We start from the raw sequence: 26,045 nt of genomic DNA, 5'->3' as shown, positions 1-26,045 counted from the left end.
GCTTGTAGATCTGCTATTTTATCTGCTATTTTTATCTCGGACCCACTACAAGTATTTGAAAACTTAAGTTACTTTAGATTTTGATTATTATTACAAAACATACATTAACCACTTCACCCTATTTACATTTCGGCCATTTGAAAATAGCCGATCTACAAGCTCACAACGTGTTGTGAGCATGTAGATCTGCTATTTTCATACATTTGAAAACTTGTGAAAATGGAAATTCTGCATAGTGAGTACTTTTACTTCTGGTACTTTAAGTACATTTTGATACCATTACTTTTGTACTTTTACTCAAGTAAATTTTGAATTCCGGACTGCGAGTACTTTTCCCACCACTGCAACAGACAGTGTGGATATGTCAATGACGTACACTTACTGTAATTGTCATCGGATTGAGCTACACAAACTGTTTAGTAAGCGTTCACTCATCTGATGCGAGTTATCGCTAGCTCATTATCAATCCAGTGCTACTGGCATTCGTGGCCACATCCTGAGCTAAGACATGCCAGCTAGCTAGTTGGCTGCGTAGTTGGCTGCTTGTTGAGGAAACCTTCACTGTGTTGTTTTGGCAGGATCTGACCTTAAAAGGCTTCCAGATGTGTTCTGTGTACATATACAGTATGCATACTATGCTCCTCGTCCACTCTTTGCTATGTCTGTAGCTAGGTTTAACTCCCGTTGTAACTGTCTCCAGCACTGGCAGTAAACTGTCAGCGAACAAGCCAAAAAGAGGGGTGCAGGTTGGCTCATTGCTGGAGAGACTAGGGTGACCATACCGTATTTTCAAACACCAAAACCAGGACACTTAAGCCCTATTTCAAAAAGTAGCAAAGATTGTTGATCTAGCTTGTAAATCAGCTATTTTCTGCTTTTTTCCCCCACTTTTAATCATTTTAGTGCTTACTGCTTACTTTGCACACCAAGTGATTGCACCTTTCGATAGAAAAGAACATGGCAAATGTCTACTGTATGTAAGCGCTCTGAAAACTGGGACAATTTGGTAGTGAATGTTGAAAAGCGAAACATTTTAGTGTTTTACAAATGATTTGTCAGGACTCAGTCAGGACACCCAGTTTGAAACGGGGACAATCCCACAATCAAACCAGGACATCTGGTCAACATAGAGTAGACAGACAGGCCCACACACACACACACACACACACACATACAGACAGACAGACACATACAAACAAACATGCAAGATTCTGGACCTTCGGTTCTTCATTATAGAGCCTGCACTGGGTCTTTTCACCAGGACAGGAATCCACCAGTCATTCTGAACATGGATGGACTGGACACAACTGTGGTTTCCTTTCATTCCCAAACTCTCTGGCCTCACGAGGTTTCTCTCCATGGCTTATGTTGTCACTACTTAACCCTTTAAGACCGGGAACGCATCCGTGTGTCATTTTAAGATTTTATTTTTTGGCTATTCAAAAATAGCAGATCTACAAGCCCGCGCTACGAGCTTGTAGATCTGCTATATTTTCGAAGAATCGTGAAAATTCCTGAAAATCTTTGAATATATATTTTAAACAGTTTTTTGAAAAAAATACTTGTTTTGCTATAATCAGTGGTTCTCAAACTTTTTTCATGTCAAGGACCCCCAATATATGTTTTTGGCCGCGAACCCCCATTTGAAAATGTTTTGTTCCAGGGACCCCCCCCCCCCCCCCCCAGAAGCAAAGACTTGAGTAAAAAATATTCGCTTAAAAAAAAAATATATATATTAAAAAACTTGCACACATTTTCACGATAAAAAATAGCAGATCTACAAGCTCGCTACGAGCTTGTACATCTGCTATTTTTGAATAGTCCAAATAAATCTTAAAATGACACACAGATGCGTTTCCCGGTCCGAATGGGTTAAGACAACTCTCCTGGGTCATACTTTTGTGCTCTTGTTGTGCCCTGTCAAGTTGTTTCTCTGTCAAAAGCAATTCTGGGGACGTTACCATTTACCCCTAGGATGGCGACGCACAGGGTCTCCTAACTCCTTGAGCAGGGGTCTCGTTCATCTCTGACCGCTCTCTATTGGTGACACACACACTGACACACACACACACACACACACACACACACACACACACACACACACACACACACACACACACACACACACACACACACACACACACACACACACACACACATACACACACACTGAGCTCTCTGATCTCCCATTAAATGTCAACAGGCGCAGCTGTCCCTGGTAGTAATTACCTACCCTTTCGGTGACACACGCAGAGGGAGGAAAGAGTTTCAGAATGGCCCCTGCGTGCGTATACAGTAGACATGCAATTCTGTCTGTCTTACATTTTGTTTACCCCCCTACTTGTTTGTATGTGCCGTTATATGTGACAGTCGACCCGTATATTAGTGTTCAAACGTTCTGTTTGTCATGCATGAGCACGTGCAGCACAGGTGATGGCATTCGCCAGTGGTGGAAAGAGTACTCAAATGTTTTACTTGAGTAACGGTACCAATACTGCAACGTAGAAATACGCTGTTCCGAGTAAAAGTTCGGAATTCTAAATTTACTTGAGTAAAAGTATTGGTATCAAAATGTTCTCAAAATTCCAAAAGTAAAAGTACTTGATGCGCAGAATGTCCCATTTCACAAGTTTTCCAATGTATCAAATTAATACAAATCCTTTGAAAATAGCAGATCTACTTGCTAGATCGGCTATTTTCAAATGGCCGAAATGTATATAGATAGGGCTGAGCTCTTTAATGTATGTTTTGTAATAATAATAAAAATCTACAAAGTAACCAGTAACGTTTTCAAATAATTGTAGTGGAGTAAAAAGTACAATATTTGCCTCTTGAGATGTCGTGGAGTAGAAGTAAAAGTATTGAAAATTGGAAATACTAGTAAATGTACTTAGTTACTTTCCACCACTGGCATTTGCATCACATGTACATACAGGCAGGCAGACAGACAGACAGACAGACAGACAGACAGACAGACAGACAGACAGACAGACAGACAGACACTTTACAGATGGAGTGACTGTGTTGCTCTGCAGTTGTTTGTTGACGATGACAGGGTTGACAGGTGAGGGTCAGCCCAGCAGTGAGCCAGCAAACTGTCTATCTGCTGCCCTGGCTGACACACCCCCAGAGGTGTAAAGTAACTAAGTACATATACTCAAGTACTGTACTTAAGTAAAATGTTGAGGTATTTTTTACTTTACTGGAGTATTTCCAATTTTCAGTACTTTTACTTCTACTTTTACTTCTACTCCACTACATCTCTTACTTGTTACTCCACTACAATTATTTGAAAACTTTAGTTACTAGTTACTTTGCAGATATAAATGAGTACATTATAAAGCATACATTAACCACTTCAGTCCTATTTTATACCTAGGCTATTTGAAAATAGCCGATCTACAAGCTCACAATGCGTTGGAAAGCGACGCGTTGTGAGCTTGTAGATCGGCTATTTTCAAACATTTTTAGCACTTTCACTTTTGGTACTTGAAGTACATTTTCATACCAATACTTTTGTACTTTTACTCAAGTAAATTTTGAATTCCGGACTTTTACTTGTAAGGGCGCGCTCCCACCAAAACATGGTTGGCTGCTGTTAAACGCAGGTTGAGCGCGGCCACAGTTTTTTGCAGCCAGTGGATTCTAAAAAACGGGAGTGACTACCCCGGTCACTCACTTTCAGGACCCTCCCCGTAGCCCGCTCCGCCTTCTGCCTTGAGCACCATGTTGCTTCCTGAGTCTTGGGACGGTCCGCCTTCGACTCACCCGATTGGACAGAGTGGGAAAAGCAGCTCCTGCCTCCAGCAGTTTTATGCTTCAAATGGACAAGTCGTGTAGAGCAGATAAACGCAAGGTCTGCGTGACATGCGGAAAGATCCGCTCTTGCGTGAATCCACGCATTTACATTGACAAAGCATTGGCAGATTCCGCCCCAGAGGTAAAATATAAGTGCGGTGGGAGCGCGCCCTAACAGAGTATTTCTGCATTGATACTTCTACTTAAGTAAAACATTTGAGTACTTTTTCCACCACTGGTTTCAGCCATGTGTCTATCTCCTTCTCCACACTGGTACTGCCTCAACAAAACAGGCAATGTCTTTTATGCCATGCCATTATTGTAGTCTACTCTGACGAAGGGGTTTGTGTGGTTGTGAGGGTGTCACAGTCAGGACAGTATAGTCTATGTATTCAGTAAGCCAACGCATATTCATTATTCACTGACAACTATCCAGTCTATGTGGTCGTTTTCTTTTTTGAAATGATGAAATATAATTGTTATACATTTTTATATTGAAATGTCACTTATATAATAGCCTAATGATAATAATAATTGTAATATATACAATGTTTTTTTTTACTGGTCGAGATGGCTGTCCAGATGCAGGCCAATTGAAATTCTAATCGGCCCATTTATTGCCTTGTTGTTTTCCCCTTATTTGTACGTATTGTTATGTGACAGTCATCCATATAAAATGTTCAAACTTTGTGTTTATCATGCACACCTGCCTGCATGGACACACACGTGTGCAGATGAAGGTGCAGGCAGACAGACAGACAGACAGGCAGACAGACAGACAGACAGACACGTATTGTACGGACTGTGTTGCTCTGCAGTTGTTTGTTGACAGGTGAGGGGTCAGCACTCAGCAGTTGTTCTGCCTTGGGTGACAGACAGACCTACAGTACCTGATCAACTAATCTACTGACAACACTGCTTGCTTTCAACCCAATCGCTCCTGCTTTACTCGCTGCTGACTGGTGTGTTAAGTGCCTGGTCATGTGTATTCAGGTTTCTTTTGTCACTGGGTGCATCATTCTACGCACATGCAAATACGCTGTTTAACTGGGAATGGTTTATGGCAGGAACCCAGGTTATATTTTGGTTAAAACTGAGGCTCCTCTGAGTGACTCAAGATTCCTCATTTTGTAAGAACTTAAGGGGGTTCATTTCAATTTGGTAGGGCCCTAACATTTAATCGTTGCTCCACTTGGCATGTTCTATGTCAGTGGTTTTCAACCCTTTTCATGAGATTTAGACTCTCAGACCCAAAACGTTTGTTATTGTTGGATGCGATTTTGTCCACATTGCCATGCTGTATTGATGTTGGTACCAATAGGAGAGATAAACAGGCAAACGCTGATCAAAATAACAATTATTTAATCAAGTAATGCCGATGTTTAACAATAATTTAACTCTTGAGAGCTGGGGACCACCTGGACCCCCCTCAAGGACCACTGGTGGTCCCCGGACCACTGGTTGAGAACCACTGTTCTACGTGAATACTTCCTGTATCAGGTTAAGTTATTCTCTAATCCGGTTACATATTCAGATATATATGCAGATATGACTCAAATCATATCTAGCGATCTTTAGATCGGTGGTCCCAGAGACACTGGGCTTTAGCCAGGCTACGTACGTCTGTGTTGTGTAATCAACTATAACATCAGCCTAGTGGAATGTACCGTTCACATGGTGACGCTGTCTCTGTGTTATCACGACCATGTCAGAGCTTCTGGTTAGCTCAACTCATCTTGTCCTGTCTCCCTGGGCCCATGGTATGATTTATTGGACTCTGGAGAGACACTCACACAGTGACGATGACGCTGTGTTAGTTCATAATGGCAATCAACATTTATCCACCTTAGATTTCTCAGCGTTCAGCTGACAGCTGCCTTATCAAAGAACTGTGATTTCATGGCTGTGGTACAGCTGTCTTTTTTCATTTTTTTTCCTAATGATTGTTTAACCTTTCCACTGAACTTGCCTACGTTGCCTCCTGCTGTTTCTCATTGTTTTGACTTTTTAGTGATTACGCTAGAGGGCTCTCCTCGCCAACCCATGAATGATGCCTTGACTTCGAGAGAAGGATCCACCCGGAAATGACGTGATCTGAAACATTTTCACCCGTCCGCTACAATGTTATCAGATTTATAAAAGAATACATTTATTTCGGATTTCTTTTCCCAGATTGCGTTCTTGGTGAAAACGAGCTATATTCAACTGCCGATAAACTACAGAACGGACGATCGCGTTTTTTTCCTCCAGGGTGGAAAGAAGAGAGACTCGAGACATTGTTTGTTTACATCTGCGCAGGGGCGTAGCCACGGGTGGGCATAGGTAGGCCTGGGCCCACCCATTTGGTTTTTCTGCCCACCCCAAAAAATTATAATAAATAAATAAAAAATAAATATATATTTTATTTTTTAATATAATATTCAGCCATTTTTATAACAGTGTATATATAGGTATCCGAAATCCGTCACAAACCCGCAAAAAATGACTTTCTGTGGATCGTCAAAATAAGGTAAAACCGCTGGCAGTGGAGGATGAATCAATTAATTGATTAATACCAATGAATGTGTTAAATGAACGTGCCGTGGTGTATATATCTGCGTGCAGGAGAGCCAGGCAGAGCTGGAGTGGAGAGAGGTTGTCATTCCAGTTTGCATTTCTCTCCAGTGTGCCAGCCCGCTCGAGCCCACATGGCCTCAGCTTGACCAACAACAACGGGATCCTCTGTCCACCCCCCAACCCCCCCCCCCCCCTGCGCCCTCACAGGTGCCCCCCCACTCCCCACCCCCCGGGCCTTCCACAGGCTTAATGTGGCACAATCAACACCACGGCTCCAATGCATAAAAAAGCCAAGGGAGTGGTTGCCGAGGGAGGGAGGGACGGACGATGGAAAGTGGCAACCCCCCCCCCCCCCCCCCCCCCCCAGAGCCATTTTGTTATTTATTTTTTACGGGGTGATGTTACCTGGCCTGCCTGGTACAAACCCATAAAGTATTATGGGGTATTGCTCAGTTACAGTAGGCGTCGATGAATGTTACTGTTTAGCTCCTAAAATGGAGTTATCCTCCCAAACTGCCAGGAAGCTGTGTTTTGGTCTCGCTTGCATCCCAACTCCTAGTCTAGTCAAATTATTGTACTCATGAGCTTGTAGATCTGCTATTTTTGACCCCCCCCAGAAGCAAAGATTTGAGTTAAAAATGTTTGCTTTAAAAACATATATATTTTCAAAGATTTGCACACATTTTCACGATCTTTCAGAAATAGCAGATCTACAAGCTCGCAAGAGCTAGTAGATCTGCTATTTTTTTGAATAGCCAAAGTATCAAATAATGGTTTTAGTGGTTACACAGATGCGCTCCCGGTCTTAATGGCTTAACTTAGAAAAGCTTACCATAGGCCCATTACAAGGGGCATGGCTATTCTAATTGGATGAGAGAACATGACATAATATCTAATGAATATGGCATGACCGCGTTAAGAGACTCTCTCTAACGCTCTAATTTAACTGTAGATGGCACATGACAAGTCTGGGGGAAATTAGGCAAGACAATGGACGCCGTTGATGTCATTATGATTAAGGCACCTTTTTGAGCACATTCGTAAATCCACAACACGTCTGGACCTAGCTCGGACCAGTGGTGGGAAAAGTACTCGAATGTTTTACTTAAGTAAAAGTATCAATACTGCAATGTAGACATACGCTGTTACAAGTAAAAGGCCCGGTGTTCAAAATGTTACTTGAGTAAAATTACAAAAGTATTGGCATCAAAATGGACTTAAAGTAACAAAAGCAAAAGTACTAAAATGTTTGAAAATAGCCGATCTACAAGCTCACAACGCGTCGCATTGTGAGCTTGTAGATCGACTATTTTCAAATAGCCTATGTATAAAATAAGGCTAAAGTGGTTAATGTATGTCTTATAATATAATAATTTATATCTGCAAAGTAACTAGGAACTAAAGTTTTCAAATAACTGTAGTGGAGTAAAAGTACAACATTTTCCTCCGATATGTAGTGGAGTAAAAGTGAAAGTATTGAAAATTGGAAACACTCCAGTAAAGTAAAAGTACCTTGAAATTGTACTTGAGTACAGTACTTGAGTAAATGTACTTAGTTACTTTACACCACTGGCTATGACACCCCCCCCCCACCCCATACAATGCCAGTAAAGTAGTTCCATCACCCCTTGTCGTCATTGTTATTGTTGTTGTTGTTTGGTGATGTGGATTGCCTCTGTGTTAGTGGTGCGCTGGGTGCTATAGCTATAGCGTAGGCACACTGTTGTGGAGGAGAAAAAAAAACAACAATGGCGGAGGCTGTTTGGCTAGGAGCGCTCTCTCCCCCTGGCACCAAACATGGCACAGAGAGGAGCTCAACCCTGGGATGCCTTTCCAATAAACTATACACTCATTCTTTTTCTCTTGTCTCTCTCTCTCTCTGTCTCCCTCGCTTTTCTGTCTCCCCCACCACTCCGCCTTATATTAAGCCATTCAATCCTGTGTCATTTTCGATTTTTAGCTGTAGCCATTGTTTTATACGTACTTTGGCAGATCTACAAGCTCGTAGCTTGTAGATCTATATGTTTTTTGAAAAATCGTGAAAACGTGTGCAAATCTTTGAATATATATCTATTTTTTAAGCGAACTTCGTAACTCAAATCTTTGCTTATGGTGGAAGAAAAGACTACATATGTTGAGATGGGGGGGGGGGGGGTCCGTGACTCAATACATATCATTTTTGGGGGGTCCTTGACATGAAAAAGTTTGAGAAACCACAGATATTATAGCAACATACGGTTTTTCAGAAAACTGATAGGATTTAGAAGACATTTGTAGATGCGTTCCGGGATTGAATGCGTTAATTCTCTCTTTCTCTCTTTCTCTCTCTCTCTCTCTCTGTTTGTGCCTTTCCCGTCACTGTTCCCGCTATTTATTTCTCTCTCTCCTCTCCATTTCACTCTTTCTTTTGCTCCACAAAGGCGGCCATTCACTCGTGGCACTTAAAGGCGAACAAAAAGTCCTCAGAAAACGAGCAAGGGCGCTCAGAAACAAATGCCATTGCAAGTGGGGACTTTTCTTGCTTTTAACCCGCTCAAACCGGGAACGCATCTCTTGTGTCATTTTAAGCTTTCTTTGGGCTATTCAAAAATAGCAGATCTACAAGCTCGTAGCGCGGCACCGAGGCTACGAGCTTGCAGATCTGCTATTTTTGAAAAGAAAATCGTGAAAATGTGTGCAAATCTTTGAATACATATTTTTAAAGTGAACATTTGTAAAATATTTTGTTCCAGGGACAATATATATATTTTTATTAGCACGATTTTTTAACGATTTTGCAAAAATAGCAGATCTACAAGCTCGTAGCGTGGCACTCGGTCCCATTTTTTTTTTTAAAGAATCGTGAAAATGTGTCCAAATCTGAATATACTGTATATATATATTTTTTTAAGCGAACATTTTTAACTAAAATCTTTGCTTCTGGGGTGTCCCTGGAACAAAATGTTTCACAAAATAATGTGCAGTGAGCTAAAAAGGAAAAGGTCAGATGGGGCATCTATCTATCTATCTCCATGGTGGCGGTGTGCGCTGTGTGAACCACAGACCAAAACAACCACACCTGCTTAGTGCTGCTTGCTTACTAGGGCGGGGGCGATGGGACTTCAAATCAATGTCCCGGTTATTTCACACTTTTGCCTCGATTACGAACTACTTTAACCCATTAAGACCGGGAACGCATCTGTGTAATTTTATTTATTTATTTGGCTATTCAAAAATAGCAGATCTACAAATGTGTGCAAATATTTGAATATATATATATATATTTTTTTAAGCAAACATTTGTAACTCAAATCTTTGCTTCTGGGGGGGTCCCTGGAAAAAAAAAATTCAGATGGGGTTGGCCAAATACATGTACTTTTGGCGCGTCCTTGACACAAAAACATTTCAGAACCACTGATATAGTAACATATCATATTCAGAAAACTGTTAGGATTTAGAAGACATTTTGTAGAATCGGAACCTCAAGCCTTAATGGGTTAAGATAGTTTTAGAAATAGTGAGAATAGCCGATCTACAAGCTCACTCGTTGTAGAGCCTCTACAACGTGTGAGCTTGTAGATCGGCTGTTTTCACTGTTTTTGTAAGCCGCCATTGTGCGATGAAGTGTAACGCAGTTTTACACCTGCTGCGTGTGTCTGTGCAGCAGGCAGTGGTTTTGAACATCTTTACTCGGTGATAAGGGGGGACATTTAAAACGTCAACGTCTTGTGTGTTAGCAGGGTTGGAAAATAGCCAAGCATATTTACTCAAGTACTGTACTTCAGTGCACTTTAGAGGTACTTATACTTGAGTATTTCAATTTTTCTATACTTTTTACTCCACTACAATTATTTGAAAAAAACATCGATATAACCAATTAACCCATTAAGACCTGGAACGCATCTGTGTCACTTTAGATTTCTTTGGCAATTCAAAAATAGCAGATATACAAGCTCACAGCGATAGATTTTTTTCAAAAAACTGTTAGGATTTAGAAAACATTTTTAAGAAACGCCTCAGGTCTTAATGGTTAAAGGAATAGTTAAAGCAAAAAATTACTTATTGTCTCCGCCAGGCTGAAGGCATGGCGATAGTATGTTCTACCCCATGTCCGTCCGTCCGTGTGTCATTCTGTGTACAGCTAATCTCCGGCACCGTTGGCAGCGAAACTGTGCACACACACTCCCTGGATGCCAGAGCAGAACCTCTGCCCCAAACTTTTCACATGGGCCTGTTATAGCGCCACCAGGAGGCCGACTTATGTAAAACCCATTTTTTTATATTACTCCTACAGATTTTATCCAAATTTCACGCAAATCGGTACACATGATCTCTATAGGCGGAGACCTGTGCTCCGAAGAGCACTTTTTCTAGTTTTCCATCAATTACACACCCCATGAAGTATTGTATTCATGGAGATGTTTTTGTCGCATTCCTAAGCCAATAATTTGATGACTGGGTGTTTTTCTGGTAGGAGACTCAAAGAGACTCCTTTGAGTCTCTCCTACCAGATACATTAGCAAATTATTGCCTTGGAACGCGACAAAAACAAAAACCTCTCCATGAATTCAATGCTTCATGGGGTGTGTAATTGATAGAAAATAAGTAATTTTGGGGGTGAACTACTCCTTTTAAGCCCTATTTTTATAATAGCTAAGTGGGTACGTTCAGACAAAGTTGACAATACAGCCTTTAAAACCAGGAATAGACTACACTTATACCATATCACAAATATTACGACATCCAAAATACCAGAAGATATCTGGTCTCGTATCACAACGATATCAATAAATATACGATATATATATATATTATTGTCACGCCATTGTTAAAATATGTGACACCACACACTGATTCAGCTTACAGCATCAACACATTCTGAAGGCTGACCTACTATCTGGTGCCCATCTTGATACTGATGCGCTGACTTCACCCTGTTTACTTGTTGTTGATGTGAATGGACTGACGTTGCTAGCTGCAGTTGACAGCCGTTTCATTGTTGTGGCCATACCCCCCCCCCCCCCTACCCCCCGATGGATATGTAGCCCTGGCTTGTGCTGCATTGCACAGCGCGCAGTGGTGGAAAAAAAAGTACTCACGTTTCTTACTTAAGTAAAAGTATCAGCACTGCGATGTAGAAAATACTTACTTTTACTTATATTTCTTTGACTAATCAAAAATTGCAGATTTATTACTTTTACTTGTATTTTTTTTTATCTATATATTTTTGGGGCTTTTATGTCTTTATTTGACAGGACAGTAGGCTGACAGGAAATGGGGAGAGAGATTAGGGGGGTGACACACAGAAAAGGTCGTCGGGATCGGGAGTCGAACCCGCGACACCCTCAAGCTGGTTTACCAGCGTATGTGGTATGCGCCTGAACCGCTAGGCCAGCGGGTGCCCCAAATGTTTAATTCCGGACTTCACTTGTAACAAAGTATTGGCATCAAAATGTACTTAAAGTACCAAAAGTATAAAGAACTCATTATGCAGAATGTCCCATTTCACAAGTTTTCAAATGTATGAAACTAGAGGTCAGGGCGCCCTACGGGCGCCCTTCCCCCTAGCCAACAAAATCGTGGGATACAAATGAAAACATGGCGAACCCCTTTCAAAGAGCCGTTGTAAAGACTGGCTCATTTATGGCTCATGTGGCTATTATATAACATTTAAAAATATATTTAAATATGTATGTATTCATATGTCATAATAGTATGTATATTTGTATTGTAGATATAATGTATATGTTAAATATGTGTTAGGTACTGTAATACAGCATATAACATTTTGATATAATAATGTATTATTATATGTAATAACATATAATATAACATCAGTAATATAATATTTGTTATAGCATAAGATATAATATACATAATAATACATATTATTGTAATGTCTAATATGATGATATCTAACAGTTTATTGAAATAATAATTGTAATATGTAATTTATTTATATATAATAAAATATATGGAATATATATAAATAGCCATATAATAGCCATATTCATATGCATCTTATTTATATAGATCCACCGTCTTTCTCTTGTGTAATACTAAATAACATGTATATGTAGAATATATATAAATATCCATTTAATATCCATATGTATATTATTTATATAGATCCACCGTCTCTCTCCCTCTCTCTCTGTTTGTGCTTGAGAACTGGGTGGTACACATGTGCACAAAGGGGGGGGGGGGCAGAGTGCGTGTGAGGTGATGTGTGTGAAGTATGTTGGTGTAAATGTGTTGTGTAAATACATTCTGCAATGTGTGGTGATCAAACTGTACATGCAGGCATCTTCGAGTGTGAAACCGAGCATTGCCAGGATGTAAACAACGGGGAAAAGCTGAGTCGGTGACATGTCCAAGGATTCGTCAGTGAAGTCACATCATCGACGAATCCTTGGGGTCTTTCTGCCGTGCTACTTCCGTGTCGCATAGTAGTGACATCACTGCCGAGTCCTTGGTGTCTTGATCCTTGATCCCTGCAACGTGTTTACCGTCACACGACTACACGCTGTATTTTGATTTTTGCTGGCCAGCGCTAATGAAAGACTAAACTGGATTATCATTTCATGTGAACATTGAAATGCAACTGGCGGAAGATGTAACTCAGGTGAAGTAATGCGTGACGTTGCAATTATGTAGTGATTTCCTAACATATAAATAGCAGGCACCAGCCAGTCAATGAGTCTTGGTGGGTAGCGCCCCCCTCTATGAATAGAAAGGTTGGGACCCCCCTGGTCTACATGATGGGGCGATGCGGGGGCCGACTTGGGACTGACCTGAGTGGAGCGGGGATGCGAAAGACGTGGAGCTGGTACTGGAGTAACGTGTTGATACAACAGAAGATTGAATAAGATACGTTATGTATCTTTCAGGACCTTTCGCCCGCACGGAGCAACTCCTACCGTAAGTAGCCTACTTAATGCGCAGCAACATTCGATGGGGGGATCACTATACCGTGGGTTCGCTAGAGACGGTTCACGTTACTCCAGTGAGCTGGTCGTTGTTGAAGAAGTCTGTGTGTTGAGAAGCAACGTCGTCGCTGAGTAGTGTTGGCTCAATGGGAAAGTCTGACGTTATGGGGACTGGGGACCGTGATGCCGTGATGGTCGTTGTAGCAACAGGGGGGGTGTGAGTGTGCGACGTGGAGTAGTGTTGCCACGTCCGGTTATTGTAAGCGTTGAAGTTATTAGAAGTGACGTTGGATTAGCAAGAGGTTAGCATTCGTTAAGAAATATATAACATGTATATGTAGAATATATTGAAAGGTCCATAGGCATAGGTATGTTCCAGCGTGTCTGTCCCCATCTGTGGTGTTTTTGGCATCAACCTGGTGGCTTGTTGCTGGCCTTTTGTCGTCCGGAGGAAAATTGACGGAGCGGATTGCGTATTACTCTCGCGCAACCTGGCAACGTCTTTGAGGCTCCTAAAAGGTCTCACCTTCCGGTGTGTCGGTAATGTCTGGGGAATATTTTGTTGGACGGATTTAATTATGGTGTGAGGGGGCAAATGTGTGTTGAGCAATGAGAAGTGGACGAATAACTGCGTGAATGAATTGCGCACGTTATGACTGGTGTTGTAGTGACATGTGAGATGTTATTGTCGTTATTTCGGCGAAACAAATGATTAAAAACGAAGTGCCTTCAGTCGCACCACCGGAAGGGCTGACTTTCCTCAAATGTAATAATAGATGTATTAAAAAGATCCACAAGCTCACAATGTGTCGCATGGCGACACATCGTGAGCTTGTACATCTGCTATTTTCAAATGCCCGAAATGTGTATAGGGCTGAAGTGGTTAATGTATGTTTTGTAATAATAATCTAAATCTACAAAGTAACTAGTAACTAAAATGTTCAAAAAATTCTAGTGGAGTAAGATGTGGTAATACTCCAGTAAAGTTAAAAAAAAACCTCAATAGTACAGTACAGTATTTGAGTAAATGTACTTAGTTACTTTACACCACTGACAGCCACAGCTAGTGTCGTGCACTTCAAGCGGCCTCAAAGTGCTCGCTCACTTTTTATCCTGACTTGACGAGCCTAGTTACTTCCTCCTTCCCTCGCTCTCTCCATACAGCCGTATATCCATATATGGTTTCATCAACCAACCCCCCCTTTTCTCTGTAACCCCTCCTCCCTGCTCCATCACACTTGATTGAGTGAACCCTGCTCTTTTTAAATTAACGGAAAACACACATTGAACTCGTCGACCCTCTTTTCACATGGTATTATTCAGCCCTAGGATGCATTGGAAGTGATGGCTTGCACACTACTGTAGCTCCCTGCAGTTAGGCAGCAGTTGCCCCTTGAGCTATAACCATTATTTTATACTTTTGGCTATTCAAAAATAGCAGATCTACAAGCTCGTAGCGCGGCACTCGGTGCCGCGCTATGAGCTTGTAGATCTGCTATTTTTTTTTAATCTTGAACATTTGTGCAAATCTTTGAATACATATAAATATTTCTTGAAACAACATTTTTAACTCAAATCTTTGCTTTTATTTATACTTTATTTATAGGATTTTCACCCCCCCCCCCCCCAAAAAAAACAACAACAATAAAACAATACTCATAAAGGGGGGGGGGGAAATAATAAAATAAAAAAGAGTAGTAAATAATATGAAGTTGGAATTGGAAATAAAGGAACAATATATTTTGATGGCGGTCGGCGGCCAAATGCATATAATTTTGGGGGTCCTTGACATGAAAAAAGAACCAACTGATGTAGCAAAGATAAGTTTGTTCAGATAACTGTTAGGATTTAGAAGACATTTGTAGAGATCTGAGCTTGTATATCTGCTATTTTCGAATAGCCAAGGAAATCTTAAAATTACACAGATGCGTGCCTGGATTGAATGGGTTAAACCAGTTCCTGTATTATAATGGGACTCGCCTACCCCAATTTACAGTTACAAATTATTTTGTTTTCACTAAAAATGTCAAAATCCTGGCCATTTTGGGGGGTTTTGAGTGGGCCAAACCTCTTCAGAGCAATGAGAAGTATTACCCGCCGTGCGAACCCGAGGTACTGAAGCCCTTCCGAAATGTCAGAGCTCACCTTGTGTTTCCTCTCATTCTAAGCTGCTTAAAGAGGCCCAGAATCTCACTGGCTATTTCCCAACCACTATTGTATTGTGTTTACACAATACACACACAAACAACCCTTCTTGGTTAACCTGTGTCTTAATCCATTAAGACTGGGAACGCATCTGTGTAACCACTTTATCCATATGTTATACTTTGGCTATAAAAAAATAGCAGATACAAGCTCATAGTGCCGCGCTATGAGCTTTTAGATCTGCTATTTTTTTTTAATCTTTTTGTGCAAATATTTCAATTTTCTTTTTTTAAAGGGATTTTTTTAAACTCAATTATTTGCTTCTGGGGGGTCCATATTGCAAAATATTTTGAGATGGGGGTCTGCGGTCAAATACATATAGGCCTAATTTTGGGGGTCCTTGCGTGAGAAAGTTTGAGCGCCACTGATATAGCAACAATAGTTTTTCAGAAAGCTGTTTTAGATTTAGAAGACATTTGTAGAATCGGTCTAAATGGGTTAATGTGATTCTTCCCACCCAGACAATGGCAGATCGGGGCCACACACAGAGAGAATCCTCTCAAACATGTACCAGTGGATAAAAAACACTGTATGTTTACTTTGCGTAGTAAGGCACAACAGATGGGCCTTTGTAGTCTAAAGATATCCGCTTGGTATGTTAGCCACTGGTGTAAAGTAACTAAGTACATTTACTCAAGTACTGTACTTAAGTAAAAAAAAAAATCTGTACTTTTATTTTACTGGAGTATTTCCAATTTTTTCAGAACTTTTACTTGTACTTTTACTCCACTACAATTATTTAACAACTTTAGCTACTAGTTACTTTGTAGATTTAGATTATTATCACAAAACATACGACCACTTCAGCCATATATACATTTGGGCCATTTGAAAATAGCTGATCTACAAGCTCACAATGCGTCATCGCGACGCATTGAGAGCTTGTAGATCTGCTATTTTCAAAATATTTTGTATACATTTATACATTTGAAAACTTTCTGCATAATGAGTCTACTTTTGGTACTTTTAAGTACATTTCGATACCAACACCTTTGTACTTTGACTCAATTACATTTTGAATCCCGGACTTTTACTTGTAACAGAGTATTTCTACATTGCAGTATTAACACTTAAGTACTTTTTCCTTTACTGATGTTAGCCACTGGAGAGCGTCCGTCCGTCCGACCGCCCGCAGTAGTCAGCCCCTCTTCCACAACCCCGGAGAGAGAACTCCTCTCTCTCTGGAGGTCGGAAGAGGTTGGAAGCATCCATGCTCTGTGTGGAATGTAGCAAGTCCCCAGGGAGAGAGCCTAGTACCGAGGGGCTGCCCTCTTGACGTCAGACTCAGCCACGGTTCACTGGCAAGGCAGTGGGACTAAGGGGGGGGGGGGGCTAAGCCAAGATTCCATCACAGCCAAAAGGATCTCAGCTGAAAGACAAATAGATCGTTGGTTCTCAAAGTGGGGTCCGGGGACCAGGGGGTCCCCAGCAAAACGTGTTAATATAGCATCACAAAAAATGTTAACCACTTTAACCTTTTTATACTTTTGGCTATTAAAAAAATAGCAGATCTACGAGCTCATAGAGTGCCGCGCTATGAGCTTGTAGATCTGCTATTTTTGAAAAATCTTGAAAATTTGTGCAAATCTTTGAATATATATATAATACTATATATTAAAAAAAAATAAGCGAACATTTGTAACTCAAATCTTTGCTTCTGGGGGGGGTCCCTGGAACGAAATATTTTGAGATGGGGGGGGGGGGGGGGTCCGCAGCTAAATACATATCATTTTGGGGGTCCTTGACATGAAAACATTTGAGAAACCCCCCCCCCCCCCCACTGGGGGGGGGGGGGGGGGGGGGGGGGGGGGGCAAGGAAAGAGAGGTGGAAGGTTCAAGACGAGAAGAGAGGGAATGATGGAAAATAGAGTTATGTGTTATACAGTGATCTTTGGCAAGAGAGATGAGTGAGTGAGAACGTATGTCGGCTATGTTCAGTTTGAAAGTGTCAGACCGTGACCCAGCAGCCCACCCATCTCCCCCCCATCCCACCCAGCACAAGAGCCTGTGGAAACACACACACACGCACGCACGCACATGCATGCACACACACACACACACACACCCAAAGCAGCAGAGCACTGCCAAATTAGGAGAGATGAATTGGAACGTGGCGTGAATCCTAAAACAAGGCTCTGTTGAGAGACCAGTACCAATGCTGCATGAGAATCAGCTGGGAACTACCCCCCCACCCCCCTCACCCCCCTCTCAGTGGTGGAAAAAGTACTCAAATGTTTTACTTAAGTAAAAGTATCTATGCTGCAATGTAGATGTACTCCGTTACAAGGAAAAGTCTGGAATTCAAAATTTACTTGAGTAAAAGTACAAAAGTATTGGTATCAAAATGTACTTGAAGTACCAAAAGTAAAAGTACTAAAATGTTTGAAAATAGACGATCTGCAAGCTCACAACGCGTGACGCGTTGTGAGCTTGTAGATTGGCTATTTTCAAATAGTCTAGGTATAAAATATGGATAAAGTGGTTAATGTATGTTTTATAACGTAATAATTTATATCTGCAAAGTAGCTAGTGACTAAAGTTTGCAATTAATTGTAGTCGAGTAAAAGTACAATATTTGCCTCTGAGATGTAGTGGAGTAGAAGTAAAAGTATTGACAATTGTAAATACTCCAGTAAAGTAAAAGTACCTCAAAATTGTACTTAATTACAGTACTTTAGTAAATGTACTTAGTTACTTTACACCACTGGTCCCCTCCTCCTCCTCCTCTCTATTCTCAAACTAAGCTTACATAAAGTGAGGTTCCACATCTGTTCCAGGGATCCGTCTCATTCTCAGTCACCGACCTTGTAGGCAAGCAGTGGTGACACTGTCTCCCACATAGAGGCTGGCTTGTATGTCTGAACGTGTGTGTGTGCGTTAGTAATTAAACCTGTTTAAATTTACATGAGTACATTAGTGGCTCCTTGGTAGTGTCTACAACTGTGAGATATTTTGTCAAATCTGGAGAGGGCTCATAAGCATTACTTACTCTGCAGTATGTAAAAAAAAACATTCCTATCATTCATACAGTAATATATGTATTTCCTCAAGCAAGAATTATCGGGGACTATTTTTTCCGCACATCCTCAGAGGGATTTTGAGATTTCAAACGAGGCATTTTTGCCTTTGGCTCCTTTAAATTCCTGATGCCATTGAGCATGCATGCATGCACACCTGCATGATTATGGGGGCGGCAGTGGCTCAGGGGTAGAGTGGCCGGTAGAGCGGCCGGATGTTCGATCCCGGGCTTCCCCAGAGTTTGTGTCGAAGTGCCCTTGAGCAAGACACTGAACCCCCGAATTGCTCCCGATGAGCAGGTTGGTGCCTTGCATGGTTTCCTCCGCCATCGGTGTGTGAATGTGTGTGTGAATGTAATGCACAATCTATGTAAAGCGCTTTGGATAAAAGCGCTATATAAATGCACCATTTACCATTTATGGATGGAAGAAGATGCCACCCGTCTGCAAATCACTCCCCCATCACAGCTACAACACTCAACCATTTTCAGGGTGGCAGTGACCTGTGCTGGTTGCCATGGTGATCAGCTCCCCCCCCCCCCCCACACCACACACACACACTTACAGACACAGATATGTATACAAACTGGCGAAGCGGCCCACTGCAGTGCAGCAGTACCAGAGGATGCTGGGATACATCCCCACCAAGCCCCTCAGTGGTACGATCCGGTGTCAAGGTCACTGGATCACTCATGTCATGTTTGAGTGATCCATTGTGTGTGTGTGTGTGTGTGTGTGTGTGTGTACAGAGAAAGTGAGAGTGAGTGTTAAGGCAACATGTGTGAGAGAGAGAGAGAGAGAGAAAATAGGCGTGTGTATGTCCATGGCATTTAGTCTGTCCATATGGTTGAAGAAAGGAGATCCTCCCAGACTGGTGCGACTTGTGGTGCTGGTTGTGGACACTAAAAGAGGGGGTTATGGGTGTCACTGTCTGTGTGTGGGTGTCGTGTCGTCTCCCATATATCAGGCCTCCCTCTCGTCAGCTGAGCCAACACAGACCTGTAAGCTCGTCACCGCCCAGCTGGGGGGAGGGGGGCCAAGCAGAGGTGTGAAATGGCTCCTGGAGGGCAGTACGCGTGCTCACTCAGACATACACACACACACACGTACACATTACAGTACAAACTGTCCTTTTGTTGTTGTTGTTGTTGTTGTTGTTTACTGAAGATCCTTTTCCACTTAACCCAATCAATCCCGGAACTTTTAGATTTTTTTTTTGATTTTTTTTTAGCTATAACCATTGTTTTATACTTGGGCTATTCAAAAAATCGTGGACATTTGTACAAATCGGCAGACCCCTGCCGCCCCATCCCTAAATATTGTGTTCCAGTAACCCCCAGAAGCAAAGATTTGAGTAAAAAAAAAAGCTTAAAAATATATGTATTCAAAGATTTGCTCAAATGTTCATGATTTTTCAAAAATAGCAGATATACAGAGTGCCGCGCTATGAGCTTGTATATCTGCTATTTTCTTTATAGCCAGAGTATAAAATAATGGTTAAAGTGGTTACACATTTAATGGATTCAAAGGCAAAAGCTGTGCCATTTAAGCTTCCAGAAGAAATACAAGGCTTACACCCGATTCCTCCCTTATACACGGCGTGCGTAAATAATCCGGGTGCACGTTTGCAGGTGCTGCATCATGGCACTCAAACCACAGCCCAGGTCATTGTTTGTAACTTGTACTTCGGGGCATTTCTAGCAGTATTTACCCTATAGCCCAGCCACCTATGTGTTCAGGTAAGGGCATGCGTGAGGCCGACCAGTTTTACAGGACTGGACTGGGGTCCGTCTGGCTTTTAGAGAGAGGATGACAGACAGACGGGCGGGGGCAAGCATGTTTATCGTCCCCGCTTGAGGCCTCCGGGGCAGAAATAGCAGGGTCACGTTGCACATGTCCCCAAACAGGGCCGTCTCTGCAGCGCATGTGAAATGTCTTTGCAGCCACTTAAGTCACCTGGCTGCAGGAACCTGATCTGCATTCAGTTCTGGCAAATCTGCAATCTGCATTCAGCTATCTGAACCACTTAACCCTACTGTATACTAGGGCATTAACGAATAGTGATTTATGGTATTCGAATTATTCGACCCAAAAGTATTCGAATATTCGATTATTCGATTTGATTATAATTTTTTTTTTTTTTTTTGCATTGATGACTCGACTCAAGGAATGCGAGTTGACGTCACAGCTGCATGTCTGCTCTAGAAAAGCCACTAAAAAAAAAAAATCTTACAAAAAAAAAATAATGCTTTTTTTTCTTTTTTTTTTTTCGAATAGTGGTTTGATAGTCGAATAGTCGGTTTGATATTCGAATATTCGAATATTCGACTATTCTGTGAATGCCCTACTGTATACTTGGTTGATCGGAGTCCCTCTGGGCTCTAGTGACTTTTCTGTTTTTACTCTACATTAACACATTCTCTGCCAGGTATTAATTAATTCATCCGCCACTGCCAGCGTTTTTACCTTATCGCGGAAGCCACGATGTCGGATGTAAACAAAAGCTGTCTGGGGGGAGGGGGAGGGTCTCGTCTATCCACCAGAACACATTTTTCCCCAGAATACAGATGCTGGGGTTTAAGAGGTTAAAAATCGAATTTCTCAAGGCATAATTTTGTATTATTATTCCTGGCAAACACAGATGGTTTTTCATTTTTTTGTGTTTTTTCTATAAGACCAGCCCGGTCTCATTTAGGACATTGATTTGACCCAATTATCTGATATGCTTATCAAGTGCCTTTAAACGCACACTAGTGTTTCCGCCTTTTTAATAGACCGGAAGCAGGTTGTAGTCTATTAATTCCAATGGAAGAGTGAACGTGAACACAGCTTCTGAACCACTCTTTGGTCATTGGTCACTGAACTAAACATTGGACCCAATCGTCACACAATCCAATCAGGAGGAAATCAACTTTATTATCGACCTTTCTCTGTCCCAGCAACACACTCTTGCGGGATCAAGTACCAGTAAACGGAGGACTTTTCGCGAGATTTACCGTCAGACGCCGGCGCCCACTTAGGAGACCATTTGTAGGGTTTGTGTACCATTTGGCCTCTAGTGGCTCCAATCGGGATGGTGTATCTCTTCATAAATTAAACATCTTTGGTCTTAGTCACCCCGGACAGTTTTTAAGTTGCTTCATTCAGTATTTTGATATTTGATATGTATTTTATCAGACTTCCTATACAAACCCATTGTAACTTCAAACTCCATTTTAACCATGTTAGATTAATCAGAAACACCCGTCCTTGGTTCTGGTGACTGATATTGTCCTTCTAATACGTAAGGAGACTGTGTTTGTTCAATTACTTCATTTATTTTTAATATTTGTTTTGGAAAATGAAAAAAAACTCAATACAATAAAGAAATTAAATTAAAAAAAGTAAATAAAAAGTAATCGAAAAACTCGGGCCCCCTCACGTGTTAGGAGGGCAGGATGATTCACCAAGGACGGGTGTTTTTGATTAATTAAAAATGGAGTTTGAAGTTATAATGGGTTTGTATAGGAAAGAGGCGTGTCTGATAAAATGAATATCAAATATCTAAATACTGAATCAAGCAACTTAAAAACTGTCTGGGGGGCTCACATAAGCCTGAGTAGACGATAACATGACCCAAACATTTTTTTAAAGTGAAATATCCCTTTAAGTCATTTAGATTCATCATCACGTACCTGTTAGGCTACTGTAGGCAGTTAGGCACACATCTGTTCAGTCACGACCAAAAGCACCACCAAATGTGCATGATATTCGATTATTGCTCAAAAATCATTTGTAGTATTGTAGCCTTTTTTAATTAATCTGCTGTCCACTCCTGTGATGCTGTCGAGTTACTTTTGGGCTACTTTGCTGCCAAAATATGTAAAACGTTTTGTTAAAAACGGTCCATGTTGTTCTGTGTAATCTCTCAATCGGTCATCATCCAAGTTGTGGTTCTTTTGTTAAGGATTCCAAACATGCTCCCTGTTGTATCTATCTGGAGTAATTACGTAATGATTTTCCAAAACAGCTGTAATCTGTGACGGGGCCAACACTCCCATGTAGAGACATTCTCCTTTCTCTCTAACCCTGCTCACATTGATATGCCTCCTCTGCAGCGGTGGAAAGTAACTTGAGTACATTTACTCAAGTACTGTACTTAAGTACAATTTTGAGGTATTTGTACTATACTTGAGTATCTCCAATTTCCAATACTTTTACTTCTACTCCACTACATCTCGGATCCAAATATTTCACTTCTACTCCACTACAATTATTCGAAGATGTTAGTTACAAGTTACTTTGTAGATTTGGATTATTATTACAAAACATACATTAACCACTTCAGCTCTATATACATTTCGGCCACTTGAAAATAGCCGATCTACAAGCTCACAATGCGTCGCATCGCAACGCATTGTGGAGCTTGTAGATCTGCTATTTACAAAATACTTGTATCCATTTGAAAACTCAAAAAGGGACACTCTGCATGAGTACTTTCTACTTTTGGTACTTAAGTACATTTTGATACCAATACATTTGTACTTTTACTCAAGTACATTTTGAATTCCGGACTTTTACTTGTAACAGAGCATTCCTAAATTCCAGTATTGATACTTTTACTTAAGTAAAAATTAGTACTTTTTCCACCACTGACCACTTGAAGAACATGACGTTTCTCTCTTCGGAAAGAGAAAACCCCTCATCAACCCCCGACTCTTGCCTGCTGCAGCTATTTCTGTCTCGCTTGCTGTTGGCTAAACCTCGTCTCCCGTATTTAGTTTGATGTTCATTTCTAAACTCAACCCAAACGCTGCGTTCGGCGTGTTATGATGGTAAACATAAACATGGCTCGCTTCCTGGGAAGAAAAAAAAACAACGTATTACGGAGTATTATTCACGGAACAAGAGACACGGAGTCTAATAATAACGGCTTGGCTTCTTTCCTTGTGCACTCTACTAGCCAGTGGTGTAAAGTAACTAAGTACATGTACTCTTGAGGTATTTTTACTTTACTGGAGTGTTTCCAATTTCCAGTACTTTTACTTCTACTCCCCTACGTCTCAGAGGCAAATATTGTACTTTTACTCCACTGCAATTATTTGAAAACTTTAGTTACTTGTTACTTTGCAATGATCAATTATTATATTATAAAACATACATTAACCATTTTAGCCCCATCTTATACATAGGCTATTTGAAAATAGCAGATCTACAAGTTCACAACGCAAACTTGTAGATCTGCTATTTTCAAACATTTTAGTACTTTTAGTACTTTAAGTACATTTTGATACCAATACTTTTGTACTTTTACTCAAGTACATTTTTCATTCTGGACTTTTACTTGTAACGGAGTATTTCTATATTGCAGTATTGATACTTTTACTTGAGTAAAATATCTGAGTACTTTTTCCGCCACTGTCTGTAGCTATAGATGGGAAGTTACAAGGTGTGCAGTCTGTGAACGAAGCACCAATAATGTGCTGCTATGTATGTTAACGTTGACAACTTTGACTTGGAGCTTGGCCTTGTGTTTCGCTCTTATGTGGGGAGCAGCATGAGCTGAAGCTGCGTTTGGCACAGTGGTTCTCGAACCTTTTCATGTCAAGGACCTATGTATTTGGCCGCGGACCCCCATCTCAAATATGTTGTTCCAGGGACCCCCAGAAGCAAAGATTTGAGTTACAAATGTTCGCTTGAAAAAATATATATTCAAAGGTTTGCACAAATGTTCATGGTTTTTCAAAAATAGCAGATCTACAAGCTCATAGAGCGGCACTCGGTGCCACGCTATGAACTTGTACAGTATATCTGTTATTTTTGAATAGCCAAACCATAAAATATGGTTAAAATGATTGTGGCACTATTTTAACTAATTTTGCTGGGGACCACCCGGTACCCCCCCAAGGACCCCTGGAGGGTCCCCGGACCCCACTTTGAGAACCAATGGTTTGGGATAGCAGCGTGCTGAGCTATGTGGTTCGCTGTATGTACATATTACGTAGCGGTGTGAGCTGAGTTGTGATTGGCATAGCAGCGTGAGTTGAGCTGCGTGTGGTTCGCTGATTGGTCAACTTTTGGTGGGTCAGAGAGATGGCGACAGACGGAGATACAGACGAACACACTTCTGGACGGTGTCGTGGCATTTGTTCGGTCCGCTCTTATTATTCAGACGGCGCACATTAGCCTATTACTAAGCCTAACCTCACTCACACTAACCTGAAATGTTTGGGAATAATGGGCTGCAAGGCCCCCTTCTAGACAGCTAAGCTCTTTCGGCGCCACGGCGTTAAAATGCCATGTTTTGAATGGCCGGGATTTGCTAGCTAACCTTTGTTAGCCTCCCCTTACCTACACTGCAGGGCAGGCATCGCATGAGAGAGCTTGCTTTGAAGAAAAGTTGTATACAAGGTGGAATAGGTTGCTGCTCGTGTACTAGAATATATTGGCTGTTAAATGATGTGTGACTTAGAACGTTGGTTCTCAAAGTGGGGTCCGGGGACCCCCAGTGGTCCTTGCGGGGTTTCCAGGGGGTACCCAGCAAAATGTGTTAATATAGCATCACAATAATGTTAACCACTTTAACCTTTTATACTTTGGCTATTCAAAAATAGCAGATCTGCAAGCTCATAGCGCGGCACATCTGCTATTTTTGAAAAATCCTGAAAATTTGTGCAAACCTTTTGAATATAAATATTTTTAAAGCAAACATTTGTAACTCAAATCTTTTTGTCCCTGGAACAACATATTTTTAGATGGGGGTTCGCGGCCAAATACATATCATTTCGGGGGTCCTTGACATGAACAAGTTTGAGAACCACTGACTTAGAATGTGTCAGAGACATGATTTCAGAATTTATAACAATCTGACGTTCTCTGTCTTTCTCCCTCTCTCTTTTCCTCTCCCCCTCCAGTGCGAGGATGTCGACCAGGGAAGATAGTCCAGATGACGGAGGCCGAGGTGCGGGGCCTTTGCATCAAGTCCCGGGAGATCTTCCTCAGCCAGCCAATCCTCTTGGAGCTGGAGGCTCCACTCAAAATCTGTGGTCAGTACATTCCCACCTGCCTGTAGCAGTGCTGTGTTGGCAGCAGCCTGGGTGGAAAATGGACGCTGCAATTTCCGTTGTGTAGAACACCATCCACCATCTTTATCATCTGCTCTTCTCTCTCTACTGTATTGTCTAAAGCAGGGGTTCACAATTTGTTTTGCTCGAGACTCAAATGAGAAATTTGGTGTCTCCCTGGGAAGAGTTTGATATATATATTTTTTTTTTAAGATCTTTTGAAATAATTGTAAAACAAAGTAGTTGGAAACAATAAAAGGGATTATGGGTCCCGACCCACTGTTTGGGTGGTCTAAAGCAGGGGTCTTCAATGTTTATCAGTCCAAGGACCCCTTAGGTGAGAGAGAGATGAAGCAGGGACCCCCCATTACATATTGTATAAAATTGTGTTGCAGATTACTCTTTTTCATAGATTTCATAGATCGCTTCATAGACTTGTTTGACAGCATTATCAATGTGTAGTGTTGTGTTTGATTCATGTTGATATGTATGTTGCATGCATGTTGACAGTTAAACCA

General features: G+C 41.3%; 1 protein-coding gene across 1 annotated transcript in view; it reads left to right on the top strand.

The window, feature by feature from the left end:
• Nucleotides 1-26,045, top strand: part of LOC308102297 (serine/threonine-protein phosphatase PP1-beta catalytic subunit) — a 42,440-nt gene that overhangs the window by 4,765 nt on the left and 11,630 nt on the right. The window contains exon 2 of the mRNA XM_080451943.1: nucleotides 25,378-25,509. Within this exon, the coding sequence (XP_080308069.1) occupies nucleotides 25,378-25,509 (132 nt within the window). The remainder of the gene's footprint in view (nucleotides 1-25,377; nucleotides 25,510-26,045) is intronic.

The sequence above is a fragment of the Gymnoscopelus braueri genome (assembly GCF_963280865.1).
Source record: "Gymnoscopelus braueri genome assembly, chromosome: 15".
NCBI lineage: Eukaryota > Metazoa > Chordata > Actinopteri > Myctophiformes > Myctophidae > Gymnoscopelus > Gymnoscopelus braueri.
This window is presented reverse-complemented; position numbering and strand designations above follow the sequence as displayed.